Source organism: Protomyctophum parallelum, assembly GCF_964188405.1.
Source record: "Protomyctophum parallelum genome assembly, chromosome: 15".
Lineage (NCBI taxonomy): Eukaryota > Metazoa > Chordata > Actinopteri > Myctophiformes > Myctophidae > Protomyctophum > Protomyctophum parallelum.
The window spans coordinates 40,676,743-40,696,197 of NC_139710.1; the positions used below are offsets into that span (position 1 = coordinate 40,676,743).

General features: G+C 46.4%; 1 protein-coding gene across 1 annotated transcript in view; it reads left to right on the forward strand.

The window, feature by feature from the left end:
- trpm3 (transient receptor potential cation channel, subfamily M, member 3) overlaps nucleotides 1–17,345 on the forward strand; it is a gene marked incomplete at both ends in the record, with an annotated part of 354,059 nt that extends 336,714 nt beyond the window's left edge. Inside the window, 7 exon segments of the mRNA XM_083783495.1 lie at nucleotides 5,110–5,260; nucleotides 6,830–7,023; nucleotides 8,148–8,280; nucleotides 11,782–11,953; nucleotides 12,842–13,179; nucleotides 15,977–16,527; nucleotides 16,573–17,345. Coding sequence (XP_083639621.1) covers nucleotides 5,110–5,260; nucleotides 6,830–7,023; nucleotides 8,148–8,280; nucleotides 11,782–11,953; nucleotides 12,842–13,179; nucleotides 15,977–16,527; nucleotides 16,573–17,345 — 2,312 coding nt within the window.
- Nucleotides 17,346–19,455: the final 2,110 nt, after the last annotated feature.

Consider the following 19,455-nt stretch of genomic DNA (forward strand, 5'->3'; position numbering starts at 1 on the left):
CGTGTTCCTTCCACGTGCTACTGCGGAGAGGAGGGAGAGTAGCACAAATCGTGCGATTAAAAGAAAGATAAATGATCAGACGCATTTAATAAACGGGTTGTAGTTTTCAGTCGCCACGACTGATTTGTGTCATTTTTTTGTGGTGCAACCACTCCAAGGAACAGCAATGTCCGTGTCTTTGTGGTTAACCTATGTGTCCGCCTATGTGTTGGTTAATGAGCACCAGTATAATGAGTACCAGTAGGGGCGCTGTTGTACCACTTGCACCACTCGGTTCACACGGGTGTGATTTTTTAAAGAGATTTTAAGAATATCCGAATGGGTGAAACTAGTAATACTGTATAATACATGTTATATTGCTTTAATCATGAATTGATGCTCAGAAGAATCTTCCACATTAATGTTCTCTGATATTTTATGAAAAAACTGTTAAGACCCTAAGTCTGCAATTTCTTCAACTGGTTGGCTGGATGTAGAACAGCACAGGATTAGAATGACAATACTTATGACACGCTTGTAGGTCTGCTATTTTAGAAAAATCGTGAAAATGTGGCGCAAATCTTTGAATATATCGTTTTTAACTCAAATATTTGCTTCTGGGGGGGGGAGACAACAACATATTTTCAGACGGGGGTCGGCAGCCAATTACATATAATTCTTGGGGTCCTTGACATGAAATATTGAGCACCATTCATATAGAAACATGGGTATAAAACTGTAAGAATTTAGAAGACATTGTTTTACATTTCGACGTCGGGCCTAAATGGTTTAATGTATCCAATCGTACGCCTAATCCAAGGCAATATTGTAAAGGGCAACTTTATCCTGTTAATGCACTGGCTGGCCAATCAATGACATGCTCGTTTCATGGCCTGCACTCTTCAAATACCGTCAGATATACATTGCAAAGTTTCACGTTTGCTGTGATAACTTTTGCACAGATCATCAAGGGACGCTCTTGATGTTTGTTTTTCCATTGCATTTTGTTTGTTTTGGTTTTGAAGAAGTATACGGCTGGTTATGCTAAAAACACTTCCGTCTGTCACTCGAAACCATTGTTGCACCACCCCACCCCACCCCCTTTACGCCAGCACAGCTTGTCCCCAGAGAGTCATCGCAAATCACATCACTCATTTATCGCTCCTGTCCAAACACGGCAATAGATTGACTACTGATACATATGTACAGTATATATAAGCCCTTTATTGACATACAGACGTAATAACTTCCATATGAATACTGCAACCCTCACGTGCATTACAATAAGTAACCCATGATTATCATGTTTAAACGACAACTTTGGTTTTTTGGTTTTCAACCAAGGTTCACGTTTAGGTTATCAGAGGAAGGAAAAGATGAGTGTTATTTTAGTTTATTGAATTCTTTTCATTTACTGCTTTCTTTAGTTTTAGAGATTCTTACGATTATTTTGGATACGTTTTTATTATTTAGCCTACTATAACTATAACTAGACACCAGGAAATTACAGCTGGCCACAAAAGATCACAGGATCTACTGAATGTGATTAGGGAGGTGACAAACTGACAGGCGCGCAGACAGGGGGGAGGGGTGGGGGGGGGGATCGACCCCCGCAGTTTCATGAGGAGGGGGGATTATCTCCTCCAAACAAACAAAAACCAATGTACCGTGGCTGCATGTGTTTTGCTGTGTTGACAGTGTTTTGCCGTGAAATCCGCTAAAAAAACGTGGAAGATCTGCATAATTATGCGCAAAAGTTGGGGGGATATCCCCCCTTCCTCATGAAAGTTTCTGCGAGCGTGCAGATAGCCCCCAAATATGTCCCCCCCCCCCCCCCGTTATAAAATGCTATCTGCGCCCCTGCAAACTGACATATTACGCCTACGACATACAGCATGGCATCCCCAAAGTATCCAGATAGATCTTATCTGGTGATCTGTTTTTGGCCAGATGTAATTTCCTGGGGTCAAGTGGTACTATATATTTACATAGTAAATTATAATAGCAAAAATCACTAAAAAGGAAAGCAAGCAGTACATAAAAATGTAATACGAAAATAAATCCTCTAAAAACCTAAAACATGAACCATGGCTAATAATAATAAAAATAAAAATAAAGGTTGTCCTTTAAACAGAAACCTCCCCGAAACCTAATCTGTGTGTTCACATCCCATCATTAGCAATCTCTGTTTTTTCATGTGGTTCAGTTGTCAGAATTGTATTTATTTATTTTTGTTTAAATCCAAAGGCTTTTTTTTTTTACATAGGGTAAACATAAAAAAAAAAACAATACTAACAAAACAATTACTTCAGTTCTCTGATCTTTGGGCTGCATTGTGTGGATTAATTGAACATCAAGCGATGACGCGCATGAGAATGAACTCCCTTTTAAGGCAAACAAACGGACAGTGGTGGAAAGTAAAAGTATCACTACCATCATGTAGAAATACTCTGCTGCGAAATGTACTTGGGTAAAAAAGTACAAAAGTATTGGTCTTTTTTTTTTTTTGATTGATTGATTGACAAACAAAACACAAGACTTTTCCCACAGCAACTGAACCATCACCGATGGAAAAAACATGTTTAAAACAATGCACACGTTAAGAAAAAAGATACATGTTTTGTGTGTCGTTTCAGACGTACATATAAATTACCTTTGAAACGACACAGGGCACCAACCAACCCATATGTCGCTGAGGCTGTGGCATGCAACGCACGCATGCACGCGTATAAACACAGCAATATATTTTAAACATCGCGCATTGGGCGCGCGCGTTTAAATATATTGGAGGAAACGCAAGTTTGTATGACGAAACATGATGAATATATTTTTAAATATATTTTTGCTTTTTTCAGATTGCACATTTCAGCACATGAGCGCCCACCCCTCCCCCCTATCATTCAAGTGCTCACTCCACCACTGTCCCCTTCTCTGTCTGTCTGTCTGTCTGTCTGTCTTTGGTGTCTGTCTGTCTGTCTGTCTGTCGGCCTGTTTACAGGTGTGTGTGTCTGTTAGTCAGTGCTGGAAAGTAACTAAGTATACATTTACAGGACAATTTTGAGGTATTTGCGCTTTTTTCCCTCCGAATTCAAATACTTTTACTTCTACTCCAATGCTTCTCAGATCCAAATATTGTCCTCCTTTTACTCCTTTACATTTATTTGAAAACATTTTAGTTGCTACGTTACTTTGATTAATATGACAAAAACATGCATTACCCATAATGCACTTCAGTCCTATATAAGTATACACGTTTCTTTAGCTTTACCAAGCATTTGGACACCAATACTTTTGTACTTTTACACACGTGCATTCTTGTAACTTCTACTTGTAACGGAGTATTTCTATATTGCTATATTCCACCTGTATTGCAGTAATATCTGCTAAATGCCTACATTGTAAATTGTATTGATACTTTTTCCACCACTGGTTTCTGAATGTACTTTATGTTTGTCTTGCCTGTATGCATATTGATCTGTCGTTCTCGTTAGGAAACATACAATGAATAATACATTATAGAGGACATTATTCCCCATGCATTGTTTTTCCCCATAGACATTTCAAAAAGTATTTATTTAAAGATCTGTAAGCCTCGAACAAAGCCAACTCGGATCGTTGACAAAATGTTTTGGGCCGAACAAATAATTAGAAAGAAGAAAAAAGGACAGGGTACAACACTTTTTTGCTGTTTTTCTTTTTAGTAATTATTTGTTCAGCCAAAGAAATGTTGTCATGATTTTGTCACGATCCCAGTTGGCTCTGTCCGAGGCTTACAGATCTTTAAAGGAGCATTCAGTGATTTGGGGGATTTGGAAAGGCCCCGCCTGTGACCGGCACATGCATGCACTACAGTGGGGGGACACGCAACAGGCCAACAGTACGCACACCTAGACCCGCCCCCGCTCGATCATGATTTGCGCAAGGCCCCTCTCTATCCTGATTGGATGAAGGCTTGGCGCCCTAGCCAAAAACGAAACCTAGGGTTTTTTGACCCCCAAGGGTTAACTGGGGACAGGGAGGAACTCTTTATATGGTCAGCACACTCTATAGTAGGGAAGATTATCACAACAAAACAAAAAAAATAGTGATATTTGAATTAAGTGAAATCACTGAATATACCTTTAAATTAATACTTTTTGAAATCATGTGGGGGGGGGGGGGGGGGGGGATGCATGGGGAATTATTTATTGTTGTCATGAAAGAGGGCGGGACTGCGATGCTCTATATGTACATACTCTATGTAAATACAATGAGTACTATACAGTATGTCTCTATGTAAATACAATGAATACTCCAAGTGCATGTCCCCTCTGTCGGGTGGAAACCTCATGTCCAAAAACTTTTACATTTCCAGGATTCAAATGCATAAAAAATAGCAGATCTACAAGTTCAAAACGCCTCACTCTGCAGCGCCATGTTTTGAGCTTGTATACAGTAGTTCTGCTACTTTTGATGCTTCTGTGTGCCGTTGTGGTATGATGAATAATTATTAGGCTACTTTACAGGGAAAATAAAACAGAAAGGTTTTTTGCCTGACAGACAGAAATGGAAATGTACTTTAGTTTAGTGTCCGTTGTAGAGGTTTCCTCACGAGAACGCTGTTGGCATGTTCGTGAGCGACTGTCTGCATCAGAGGCCTGCCTATAGTCTACTGCACTGTACTGTGCACTGTACTGTACACTGAGGCCTGCCTATAGTCTACTGCACTGTAGTACACTGTACTGTACACTGTACTGTACACACTGCACTGTACTATACACTGTACTGTACACTGAGGCCTTACAGTCTGTAAATGCACAATTCCACTGTTTAGACTCCACATATAGAGGTGGTATAACCCGCTCTCTGTGTGTGTGTATATGTGTCTCTCTCTCTCTCTCTCTCTCTCTCTCTCTCTCTGTGTTTGTGTGTGTGTGTGTGTGTGTGTGTGTGTGTGTGTGTGTGTGTGTGTGTGTGTGTGTGTGTGTGTGTGTGTGTGTGTGTGTGTGTGTGTGTGTGTGTGTGTGTGTGTGTGTGTGTGTGTGTGTGTGTGTGTGTGTGTGTGTGTGTGTGCGTGTGCGTGCGTGCGTGCGTGTGTCTCTCTGTCTGTGCATGCATGCGTTGCGTGTGTGTGTGTGTGTGTGCGTGCAGCTCCCTGCGGCCAGAACATCACCACAGAGGACGGGGTGACCGTCACTCTGCCACCCTGTAAGACGGGCGCGTGGATCGTGCCCGCCATCATGGCGTGCTACCTGCTGGTGGCTAACATCCTGCTGGTCAACCTGCTCATCGCCGTCTTCAAGTATGTTACACACTACACACACTATGCACTATACACTACACGCACACAAACACACACACTACACACACTACGCACTATGCACTACACACACACACACACTACACACACTACGCACTCTGCACTACACACACACACACACACACTACGCACTACACACACACACACTACACACTACGCACACTTCGCACTATGCACTACACTACACACACTACGCACTACACACACACACACTACACACACTACGCACTATGCACTACACACACACTACGCACTACGCACTATGCACTACACACTACACACACTACGCACTATGCACTACACTACACACACTACGCACTATGCACTACACACACACACACACTACACACACACACTACGCACTACACACACACACACACACACTACACACTACACACACAGCACTACGCACTACGGAGTGTTGGCTGATGAATGAATATCAACATCCTAAATACTGGGGGGTCAAATTATGACGGGCAATTCCTGCAGTAAAAAAACACTTAAGGATGAATACAAAACATCTTAAAACCAAAATGTTTTTAGGGGCACGGTGGCACAGTTGGTAGCGCTGTCGCCTCACAGCTAGAAGGTCCTGGGTTCGATTCCCGCTTGGGGACGTTGTGGGCACTGGCGGCGTGTTCCTTCCTCCGCGTCATCAGTGCCCATACCCGAGGCGGGGGTTGGCGATAGGGCCTTTCTGTGTGGAGTTTGCATGTTCTCCCCGTGTCCCCTAGGGTAGGTACCCTCACAAAAACATGCCGTAATCCTGGTCTCTAAAACTACCTCCCCCTGGCCAGCCGGGGCGCCTGATGGAGGGGAAAGAACTGGTCGGAATAACGTGTCCCTTCCACGCGCTACGTCCGGCCGGGGAAATTCCCCTCTGTCAGGTGAAAAGAAGCAGCTTGGACTCCTCATGCATAGAAGGAGGCATGAGGTCAGTCCGCTGCCCCCCAGGTTGGCAGAGGAAGTGTAGCGCCCAGGATTACATTAGATAATTGACACTGGGTGAAAAGAAAACTGGGTTACGAAATCGTGGGATAAAAAAAAAAAAAGTTAAATTATGGGTTTGAGCTCACATGCCCTTTTCATGTAAATCTAAAGGGGGGGGGGGGGGGGGGGAACCATCCCACCGATGTGTGGAAACCATGCCAATCCACCAACCTCTCACGCTCATTGAGACCGGGGTGGTTCAGTGCCTGCTAAATGGTTCCCAAAACGGCCACTACCTCTGGTATGAAATGCCATGAAATGCCATGACCCTCTGACAAATAAATAATAATACAAATAATATTTAAACGGATACGTCGGTATTATTCTTTTCTTTTTGCATTGATTCGTCTAGCAGAGTGTATAACCTGTAGCAGTGGTAGCAGAAAGTATCTATTGATTTGTAAAATAAATAAACAATCAAATTTACATAAGTTTTATTTCATGTATAAATAATGAACACTTTAATGTATTTTGTCTTATACAGTATTATATGCAACCAGTTTTTAACGTATATGTTCACGACGTTCACAACGTTAATTCCCTCCCGTCTTTCCTCCGCAGTAACACGTTCTTCGAGGTGAAGTCCATCTCCAACCAGGTGTGGAAGTTCCAGCGCTACCAGCTGATCATGACCTTCCATGAGCGGCCCGTGCTCCCGCCGCCCCTCATCATCGTCAGTCACATGATCATGGTGCTGAAGCACCTGTGCTGCCGCTGGCGCAAGCACGACGTCGACGAGCGAGACTACGGACTGAGTGAGTGAATACTAGAGCGGTGGGACGACACGCAGGGACGTGTTATGCAGTGGCGTGACGTCCCAAACTCTTCTCCCTTCTGGCTCCAAAACTGTGGAATGCACTTCCCATTGCAGTCAGAACTGCAGCATCACTCCCAATATTCTGCCGTAGTCTGAAAACCCACCTTTTCAGACTCCATCATGGCCCATAGCACTTACCCCACCCCCTTAGATAGCATTTCTGTAGACTTAGATAGCATTTGATACAGACTTATAGCATGTTATGTAGACAGCACTATAATTGCATTGTATGTAGTCATAGCACGTCATAGTACATATGTATAGCATAGTAGTATAGATGTATAGCTTCATTATATATAGATATTCCACTGTTACTTTCTTAGCTTACGCATGTTTCTTGATAAATGTTTTTATGTGATGTATTCCCATGCTCTTTTGTTCTTGCTTAATGTAAATCGCTCTGGATTAAGAGCGTCTGCTAAATGCCTAAATTGTAAATTGCACAGATAGACACTAGGGGGTGCTAGAGCACCTTTTGGCAATGTGCTCTTAATTTGTAGTTTGTGGACCATGGTGACATTGATCAATTCTTGATAAAAACGCTTCTACTATATTATTTAGGCCCCCGCAATCTAAAGCTATGTTTCTATGTCAGTGGTTCTTGGATAATAATAAAAAATTAGCAGACCTACAAGCTCGTAGCGCGCCACTCGGTGGCGCGCTATGAGCTTGTAGATCTGCTATTTTTCAATAGCTAAAGCACCAAAATGGGTTCCCGCCCCAAAATGCGCTGTACAAGGTGCCCTTTTTTTCACTTGAGCACCTGCCCCTTTAAATGTCTGTGAGTGTTAGAGAGATGCAGGGACTTAAAAATCCCGTAAGAGGACAACTTTTGGACAAAATTAGGGAAAGAAGGAAGGAAGTCTCCTGAACTTCCAACGTAGCATTTTGCGTTGAACACATTTGTTTAGAAATCCATGTCGTTATACACACCACATCTCCACTAGCTAACGAGTGCTGGGTTGGGCTCCGAAAAATGCAATTTTTTGTCCGAAAGTGCCCTCTTTGGGGATTTCAGCCCCTGCGTCTCTAACACTCTCTGCACGTCCCTGTTTGCCGCAGAGCTCTTCATCACCGAGGACGAGCTGAAGAAGGTGCACGACTTCGAGGAGCAGTGCATCGAGGAGTACTTCAGGGAGAAGGACGACCGCTTCAACTCCTCCAACGACGAGCGCATACGAGTCACCTCGGAGAGGTACAGGTCACCAGTGTTGGAACTAACTAGTCACCTCGGAGAGGTACAGGTCACCAGTGTTGGAACTAACTAGTCACCTCGGAGAGGTACAGGTCACCAGTGTTGGAACTAACTAGTCACCTCGGAGAGGTACAGGTCACCAGTGTTGGAAACTAGTCACCTCGGAGAGGTACAGGTCACCATTGTTGCAACTAACTAGACACCTCGGAGTAGCCTGACCTAAGCAGAGACATTTCTGGTCTAGAGGGGCGGGTCGCGCCTCAGAAATGCGCGCACCCTTATTGGATCTCATCGATCTGTCCGTCACCCCCGGCCCCTCCTCTCCCCCCTAGTGCAGCGCTACGTCACATAATTAAGAGCGACGCCCACCCGGAAGGGTTGACTCCCACTTTTAGACTGGTTCAGCCCACGGCTTTTTCCAGGCTTTCATCTTTCGCGCAGACGAAATGAAAGCCTGGGTATCGAGGCTACCTCGGAGAGGTACAGGTCACCAGTGTTGGAACTAACGCCCTTAGTTGGTATAGTTACCCACATTATGTAATGTAATCCAAAAGAACCGTCTCCTCCTGCCAGTGCGGAGTCTGTCATGTAAACTGACATGATGCGCTGAGCGCACGCTCCCAGAGTGAAACACATTCCACATGAGAAAGAGAAAGTGGCTTCCACAGGGCATAACATCATCAAAATGGTGATGATTGGTCAACATAGGGTAACATAGGGTAATTACTTTAGGCCTGTCTGTGCATGGGCAGGGCATCAGTATTATATCCATATCATTAGACTGGATATTGTCTGTAATTTTGGATATTTTACTATTAGCATAAGTGTTCTATTTCTGTTTTTAGTAGAGCTTAAAACAAACCACAACTGGACCAGTGACATTAGGGAATATCTTTTCCTTGAAAACAATGTGTCTGAATTGGAAAATATTATTTATATAAAATAAATCAGACTAGTAACTATAACTAATTACTTTTTAAAAGTAACGAACAACACTGCAGGTCACACATACTGTATTCTTTCAATATTCTGACCACACCTTGGTGTCTTATTACAGTAATGATGAACTCCATAGAGACACATACAAAACAGGAAAAGTACAAAACCACTCCATCTTTAAAGGTGATATAGACAAGTTTTCAGCCAAAATCTAAAATATATATAAATGTATTTGTTTGGCCTTTTCCACCTCTATCTTTCCCTATATTATGATGCTGAGGTGTTCTCCTGCAACAGCACACTCCCCCTTTGCTCCCCCTGTGGCTGAATGCGCTGTTTATATCCACTACAGTTTACTACTCGGGACGTCGGAGGGGATTTAAACTTTTAGCCAATTGCAGCGCAAGGCAGTGACGGTGTGTTCAACCCAGTAGTATTATAATGAAAACGCGATGCGATTTCAATGTATAATATTATCCCCATACGGTATCTTAGTTTCACTAACATTGTTCATGTGAAATAGTATGTTTATGATTTAATATGTAAGCCTATTGAAATGATGAGAATCGCTATGTATAGTGCATGGTTGGGTGGTGTGAAACTGAACAACACCAGCAGCAAGCACCCCTCAGAACTCGGATGATCCTTAGTCACAGAACGACTCGGACCCCAATAAAATCTCCTGGTTAGGCCTACATCAATATCGTTCTCGTTCATGTGGAGTGGGTTGTATGTGCTTATTTGTTGAAATGGTGGAAGTGGACTGTGGATGTGAGTAATAGTATTTCACCAGCCACTACCGCGGCGCCTGCCTGCCGGCCGGCTTGAAGCGTGCATTCAACCCGTGCTCGCCAACGGGGACAGGCTAGCCGTCGCGGATCATCATAGCGATTTTTTTCATTGCAATGAATAACCGTGGACAGAGTAGTTCACATGAACGATGCTGTAGTGGCATGGGGCATTTGAGGGGCAATATGTTTTATGCACGATTACAAATGAAAGAGAATTGAATTGAGAGCCAGTGAGTCTCCTCTACTTCCTACTTCCTCATTTGCGGGACTCAGTGTGATATTGCGATTATGCTACAGTTACCCTTAAAAAAACATGTCAACTCAATGTCATTGTTGTAACTATGATATCGATAGAAATGTATAATCTTTTAATGTCATATTTAGCCATACGAGCGCAATATCCATAGCGTCCCTCCCAGCAGCAACAACAATCCCATAGCCTGAAGTGACCTGGCTCAGCCAATAGAATGAGGGGGGGAGGGGGGTGGAGCTAGATTTGCATTTGTTTGGAAACACTCACTCACTTCTGTGTACAAACACTGGAAACTTGTCTCTATCACCTTTAAGATAACAATTTAGCCGATAACTGAAACTGATACCATTTAGCCTGCAAACCAGACGAATCTGCCACAGGGAAAACAATCCCTGGGCAGGTTGGTCTGGCACTCCTCAGTTTGAATGACATTTCGCTCACCCCAGAGTTTTGGGTGACCAATCAGAGCCCATCGCTATTCAAAGTGAGATATTTGTTTCTTGCCGTGACGTTGGAATCTGTTTGTATTAAACCGCCCCATGGAAATAAATCTCCCACATGGACGTTCCAGCATCAGCAACTGATGGTAAATCATTGTGGTTTGTTTATTAGCAGAGTTCAACCTATAGACACCTTAACAGACGACGTCACACTGATAAACAACAGCATGCCTGCCTCTCATAAGATGCAATGGAAAAGTTCTAAATGCACTCACGTGTAAAAAATGCACCATCAAACTTTCAGATGCTGTTTTTCTCCCAGTGTGGAGGAAGAATGATTAGGATTTTTATTTTATTCTCTCTCTCTTGAAATATATAATCCATTGGTTTCTGTTGTGTGTGAACAATAATAGCAATTCAAATCAGTTGCCCTCAAAACCACACCTCCAGTCGCTGTCATAAGAACGGGAGGTGCGCTCATGATCACGGCAGCAGAGCCTGTTTGTGCACGGCTGCACGTGCACCTGCAACCCATCAAGTTACAATTTATGCTTCGTCCCGCGTTGGTGTCGCGCACGCAGACCTCTACGCTCACAACAGTCGCATCCGCGATGCGATGTGAGCTTGTATATCAGCTGTTCTCTGTGTGCAACACTGACTGTTGCGCTTTGAAGTATAAATGTCTCCTATAGGGTGCATCTCACTAGCCAACACGCAAGAGGAGGTTGAATGAACTGCAACCAGCGCTCCCCAAAACAACAGGTTTGGAGATCTGCTGGGAATTGATTACATGAAACAGTCACCCGTGCGCCCAGTCCCAATGTTTGTAAACAAATAATTGGTCTATAGGCGGGTATTCCGGCCACGTATTTTAAGACCTACATGTAAGTTGTGTGAAGTCCACAAGATGGTCACATATTTCGGCAAATCACCAATATCACCATAACACCGCCAGTGAGCGAAAGTGAGAATGAGCGAGCGAGTGGCCGAGATTTGGGGTATTTGGCTTAAGACTACCAAACTCAAAAATCTAAACGTGTCTGTCCAAATGAACCCTTTCTCCCGCCCGTCCTCCCAGGGTAGAGAACATGGCCATGCGCCTGGAGGAGGTCAACGAGAGGGAGCACTTCATGAAGGCCTCCCTGCAGACGGTGGACGTCCGGCTGGCCCAGATGGAGGAGCTGATTGGCCGCATCGCCGTGGCGCTGGAGCGCGTGACGGGCGTGGAGCGCGGCGAGGTCGTCAACAAGGTGCCGTAGCTGTTAAACTGTTAAACTGTTGATTTGATAGTATTGATACTATACTCTGCACCACTCTGGGTCACCACTAGATGACTCCATCAACAGACTATTCCCTGAGGCCAAAGGGGTCCGGGGTCAATAAAAAGAATTGGGGCCCTTGAAATGAAATAGTTTGAGAACCACTGACATATAGAAACATAGGTTTTCAGAAGACTGTCATGATTTAGAAGACATTTTGTAGAATCTGATCTCATGTCTAAATTAATTAATAGTTAATATGTTTAATTACCTTTTTTTTTTTGGTATTCAGACAGCCAGCAATGGGTAAAACGTTCCCAATTTCTTTTTCCTTGAAGCTTTGTCATTGGTCGAAACAAAACCCCGGTCGGTCGGTAACCAATCATCGACCAATGACAAAGCTTCTAGGAAAGAAAATGTGGGAACGTTTTACCCATTGCTGGCATATTGTTGACATGTTATTGTGTATAGCAGCTTTCAGGGCCTTTCAAACGAGGAGCGATAAAACGGCCCTATAGTTCATTTTCAAAGAGACCTGCGTTTTTGCGCAGTGCGACAACGCAAGCATATGCGTAGCATGGTCCCGTGAATTTGATGCGAGCGTGCTCGTTTTGTGCACGCGCCCGCGACTCACCAGACCTGGATTCTGCTTGCGTTGTTGCGCCCCTCTTGAGCAGACCTGGTGGAGACCTGTCGTTGATCCAGGCAACAACGCCTGCGTTCCTCGCTTCACGTTTGAAAGCTAAACAGAAAATAAGACCTCGACTGGAGAAAATGCTGGCGTGAATTAGATCCTAATTCTTCAATAAATGCTAGCACTGTAAGTGTTAAATCTGCTCATTCTCTGACCCAAGGGGACGTTTTTCTTTTCGTTCCCAGGTGCGGTCGCGCACCTCGTCCGACTGCACGGACTCTGCGTACGTCCTGCGGCAGGCGGACTGCCCCGGCGACGGTGGGGCGGCGGCCTACATCCTGCGCCAGAGCAGCTTCAACAGCACGGAGGGCAGCAACAACAACAACAACACCGCTAGCGCCGCCTACAGGCTGCACGAGGCCCTGGAGGCCTCGGCGGCCGCGGAGGGGGGCTCCATGTCCCCGCCGTCGCCAACCGCCATGCTCGCCACGCGGACCAGGAGCCACTCCTTCTACCACGGGGGAGGAGGAGAAGGGGGAGGAGGAGGAGGAGGAGGAGGAGGCCGCCCGGAGCGGGCCGAGAGGTATGTATGTACAGGGACGTGCACACATAGACATCAAAGGGGGCTTCAGCCCGTTGACCTTTTACCCGGCTGTATAAAACAACTGCCCTCTCCAGACCACGAATGCAGCATTTTACTATTAAAGTCACAGACATTGACAGGCAGATATAAAAATTAACACAATAAATATGCTATACATCCTATACACCGAATGAAAGCCCTGAATGTGTAAAACAGTACAGTTTGACAGTAATTGGTTATTGAATGCAGCTTGTGCCCACCAGAGATAACTTCAGAGAAGACATGGACCTGAACTCATCAAGATTCACAAAATAAGGCCTATAGCGACATATAAATACTATATACCGTATGAAACATAAGAAAAAAACTTCTACTGTAATAATAATAAAAATCACACCCCTGTGAAGTGAGCGGTGCAACTCTGTCCCATATTCTGTTCTCTACTTATTCACTACAGCTCGTATACATACGGAGTCATGTAAACCTTTTTATTACAGTTTGGTCTGTGGTGCCCAGCCCCACATTATCATTGGCTTTATTACAGTTTGGTCTGTGGTGCCCACATTATCATTGGCTTTATTACAGTTTGGTCTGTGGGGCCCACATTATCATTGGCTTTATTACACTTTGGTCTGTGGTGCCCACATTATCATTGGCTTTATTACAGTTTGGTCTGTGGTGCCCACATTATCATTGGCTTTATTACAGTTTGGTCTGTGGTGCCCACATTATCATTGGCTTTATTACAGTTTGGTCTGTGGTGCCCACATTATCATTGGCTTTTACTAGTAAAAGCCAATACGGCACCTTCTTCTTCTGAACTTTTTCTTCCCTATGTTGTTGTCCTCCTCGCTCTCCCTCCCCCTCTGTCGCCCCCTCCTGTTTCTTCCAACACACGCTCAATCCCAAAATGCCCTATAGTGACTTCTTGGGACAAATGTGACCAAGCGTCAAACGTGTGACGGGGGCTGGGGCGCCCCCCCCTGGGGGGGTCACCTGACTGACGACGTCCTGGTGACTGCTGCACTCCAGGAATGCGAAAGTTCGGTTCTCAAAACCCAAAGACGTAAAAAAGCGGATAGCGAGCCGTCAGGCGAGTTGAATCGCCGTGCCGAGTGTTGTGAAGTCCGTCCGGTTCAGCCGACTTGGCGCCGTTCACGATATGTCCCCGATAGGGATGGAGCTCGACACCCGAGCCCATTAAAAACTCGATAACAACTGTATTGCTTACCCGGTATAAATAAGACTTGGACTTATCGAGCATATATAGCGGCCCACAGCGTCCTGTTAACAATCAAGACAAGAGACGATAAAGAACTAAATCTAATCAGCCATGCTGTCGGTCTAAGAGTGTATTGATGCCTGCCAACTAGCGCTGCCCGAGAAAACGAAATACACCTTTAAATTGACAGTACGCACATTAACCAGTTAGGTTTCTTCAATATTGTTTTCCAAAAGTAAAATGGTCATTTTACTGTTATAAAAGTACTGTATTTTAATTTTGGTTACATAAATATACATTTTCTGTTCATATAGAGCTGAAGAGACACAGAGATTTTAAACTATATACTATTCATAATATAAAGCCATTTAACACTTTAGTTAGTCATTGCACATTTATAAATTGTTTATTTTATTATAATTAATTATAGGCAAATGGTGGTCGATGGTGGCCAGCAAGATACCAGTATACTGTTCACAATTTGTCTTCTCACTTCTTTGCACAAAATGTTAGAAAATGCTCAATAGAGGGCTTGATAAAAGCTTGTATCAATGAGCAGGATCAATAATTAGGTGCTCATTACTATTTTCAATACAAAATTAACAAGCTCCATCCCTAGTCCCTAGACGCGCGATTATGAATCCCACCAACGTTCTGGGATAGACCCGCCTTACCATATGTGACCAGATTTGACTGAGAGCCTGCCATCGTTCAAATTCCAGCTTTTCATCAGAGGAGAAAAACATTTTTCTTTTTTTCAGACTCTTCACATACTAGAGCATGTTTGAAATAAGTGTCAGAGATGAAATCGACATGTAAATATGAAATAAATGTAGCCTATAGGTGTAATGTTAGAGACCACAGAAGTGAACCTTTCAAGCCCGTTTTCTCAACTCTACTGGCCAATCGCAGCAGGGCTTTCCTAGAACTGAAGTGTGATCCATAATAACGCTGAGAACTATGAGCGATGGAGCTTGCACAACGAATGATTTATAAAAAAAATTACACAGCGGTAAACCTGTGATGTGACAATTCTTGGAGACACACTGCTTTAAGCAACTAGTCGACTAGTAAATCCACTAGTCAACCTTGCCGGTACTATAGTTGACTAGTTGATTAAAAAATAAAAGGGCGTTTTTTTTCCACCAATTTGTACAATGTACAAATATCATAAAAAAACCAAATAGTCGACTAGGCAACTAGTCAACTAGTAAAAATCACTAGAAGTGAAAGCACTACATGCAGGTATTTCAGGGGCGTGAACACCCGGAACACACACGCACACATGGGAACGCCCGGAACGCACACGCACACATGGTGACATAATTGACATTTTATGTTGTTTTCACCGCATCAAGGCATGCCAAAATACATTTTAATCGACTATATCAACTGTAGATTTAGCCGACTAAAATCTTATGATATTTAGTCGACTAAAACTAGACTATAACACTAAAACATTCCAGGTGACTAAAATGTGACTAAAACTAAAACTCTAAATTTGCTGCCAAAAACAACACTGGTGTGCGGTTCGGACTAGTAAAACGTATCACTCTGCTCTCTGATCACTCCGAGGTTCTTCAAAGAGCGCTCGCTCAGCCTCCACCGGGCCAACAGCTCGCAGTCGGTGTCGTCCGGCGCCGCCCCCAACAACAAGGAGTCAAATAAGCCCCTCCCCCTGGCGACGCTCTCGGTCTCCCAGCAGCACCGGCCGTCGTCGTGCATCGACATCTACGTCTCGACCACCGAGGAGGAGGAGGGGGCGAGGGGGCTTCCCGTGGAGGCAGCCTCCGAGGTCTTCCTGGACCCTCTGCGTCATCGTCGCGTGGCCGCCCCGCCCCTCCGTCGAGACTCCTCCCTGCACTCTGAGATCATGGAGGCGGTGCTGCTGTCTGGAGGGGGGCGGGACTACAGTGGCGCCTCGGAGGGAGCGTTCGAGGACAGTGCAGCGGCCGACCTGTCGTCCCTGCAGTGCTCCGCCCACCTCCTCCCCGACGCCACCCTGCTGCCTCCCTGGGACATGATGGACCCGTTGTCCCCTCCGGCCTCCGCCGGCCTGATGGAGCGCTCCAAGAGCAGCCGCTACCTCTCCACCACCACCAGCGGCGGTGGCGGGGGAGGAGGAGGTTTGGGGGGCGGAGGAGGAGGAGGTTTGGGGGGAGGAGGAGGAGGTTTGGGAGGAGGAGGAGGCTTCCTGGACGAGCCGTCCAGCCCGCTGGTCAAGTCCCACAGCCTGGTGTTCTCGTCTGGGCGGGGCGGCGGCGTCGGGGGCCCGCTGTGCTGCTACGGCGGGCTGGGGGCCCTAGGGGGCGCCGGCGTGCAGGTGAAGGCGTCCGAGTACACCAGCATCACGGACTGTATCGACACGCGCTGCGTCTCGTCGCCGTACCCGCTTCCCGAGCGCTCGCACTCCCCGGCGGGGGGCCCGGGCGCCCCCGGCGGACACGCATCCTCCTCCTCCTCCTTCCCCTTCGATAAGCCGCCGCTCCCGCTGCCCGACGCCGGGCGCCACCCGGAGAGGGAGGCGGAGCTCAGCCACACGGAGTCCTCGGACGCCGACGAGGACCCCGAGGAGCTGGTCCTCACTGGGGGTGCGGACCCCGACACCCCTTGCCACGGGGGGGTGAGTCTGGGAGGAGGAGGAGTCTGCTCCCCCTTCTCCAGACTGGAGAGAGCCAACAGCTGCTCTTCGGACGACTCCTCCCACCCCTCCTTCGCCCTCGCCCCTCCGCACCACCGCAAGAGCCTGTCGGTGAGCGAGAGGATGGAGAGGGGTGGTGCGGGGGGCCCGGCAGCGGGGGCCGCCAGGAACCCCTTCCTCAGGAGCAAGTCTGGGGCCCGGCCCCCCGCCGCCGACCCAGCCAACACCAGCGACAGCCTGTCCATGAGGAAGCTGGCCACGCCCTCCTCCTTCCGCAGCTTCGACAGACACAACTACACGTGACGGCAGCGAGGCGGTCGGCCGGTGCACTGAGGACCTTAACGAGTCACTTAACGCTGTGGGAGGACCCGGCAGGGGGGGGGGGGGGGGACATTGGACAGAGGTCAGAGGTGGACAGAAGGACAGAGGTGGAGGGCAAAGGGTTGCGAAGGTTGACCGAGAGGAAAGGGTGAAGTTGCCCCGTAGATAAGATGGCGATCTCCGGCCACGTTCACAATGTTTCTGGTTTGTTGTGTGACGTTTATCAGAGCGGGGCGGGGTTATCAGAGCGGGGCGGGTTTATCAGAGAGGGGTTGGGTTATCAGAGAGGTTATCAGAGAGGGGTGTGGTTATTAGAGAGGTTATCAGAGAGGGGCGTGGTTATTAGAGAGGTTATCAGAGAGGGGCGTGGTTATTAGAGAGGTTATCAGAGAGGGGCGGGGTTATCTGAGTGGGACGGGGTTATCAGAGTGGGGCGGGTTATCAGAGAGGGGCGGGGTTATCAGAGCGGGGCGGGGTTATCAGAGTGGGGCGGGTTATCAGAGAGGGGCGGGGTTATCAGAGCGGGGCGGGGTTATCAGAGCGGGGCGGGTTATCAGAGCGGGGCGGGGTTATCAGAGAGGGGCAGGGTTATCAGAGAGGGGCGGGGTTATCAGAGAGGGGCGGGGTTATCAGAGAGGGGCGGGGTTATCAGAGTGGGGCGGGTTATCAGAGGGGCGGGGTTATCATAGGGAGGGAGGTTAAGCCGATGCATCGTCGACACTCAGCAGACAACTTCACCCAAGATAGATGATGATGATGGTGATTCCCAACCTGTGGGCCGGGGGCGCCCACTGGTGGGCCGGGGGCGTATTGCAAGCGGGGTCCTAAATAATTAAACTATTTTAATGACTAGATAACATTGATAATATATATTAAAGAAAAATGTTTTGTAACAATAAATCTGCAAAGTAACTATAGTAACTAACTACATTTTTCAAAAAACTAAAAAAACTAATTTTATGGAATAGACGTACAAAGTATAAAAAATTGGAAATACGCGAGACAGGTCAAAGTATCTCAAAGTTTTAGTAAAGTAGCCTAACTCTACGTGAGTACATTTACTTACTTACATTCCCCCCGAACATTGTTTGCGAACGTTTTGGTGATTTTCGAGAAGTGGGCCCTGATGAGAAGTGGGCCCTGATGAGAAGTGGGCCCTGATGAGAAGGAGGCCCTGATGAGAAGGAGGCCCTGATGCAGAAAAAAGGTTGTGAACCACTCATCTGGACTAGGTCAATAGGACGGGTGTCCCAAAGTATACCGGGCAAAAAAAAGAGCTAACCAATCGATAGGCTGTAGTTATCATTACCTCCTCTTGTAGCTTTGTAAGTGTCCTGGCAATGGGAGGTTGTCTCCCCATCCAGCATATAAATGGTTTACGTCTCTGTGTTATATCACAATGTCAATCAATCACCAGTGAGGCCAAGTCCTCTCACCTGTGCAATTTCCAGCCTCTGCCTCAGCCAATTGATAGCCATGGCAACCCCACACCCACACCTGACAATTGATTACTTAACCAGTCGCACTTTTCACAGTCAGTCAGTTTTTGCCCTCTTCAGAGATCTCCATGTGGGACACAGACAGTTAAAACGGGTGCTATGACAAGTTGACAACGGGTATTATTAGGTTCCCAAGTTGCATCGTTCTCAAGTAGGCGGGTGGCCGACGGGCGCGTACAGGTCTATTGTTAGTCAAGGAAAGGATGCCAGAACTCAAGCCCCCAAAACCACACCGATGGGTCGAGGCGCGACAAAAGGCTTTTATCGTTCGTCCCAGCGGTGTGGTATAGGTGTGTCCTGTTGCGCGCCGTTGCCGCATGGCGCATGTCGGCGCAAGTCGACCCGAGTGATTCAATTGGTTCAATTCAATGGCTGATTGCAACTACACGCGTCCGAGGAGTTGCAAGGCGACCCATTCGCGTGGTTTGGTCTTGACAGTGCTATGACAGTGGTTCTCAAACACGTCTTAAGTTTAGATTTAAAAAAAGGGGAAATACTATCGTAGGCTAAGGAAGACCGTTAGGGTTGAAACATGTCTGTTTAAGTTTACTTGCGTTTTTCCTTTGCTCATAATAACACCGTTAGTGACCAAA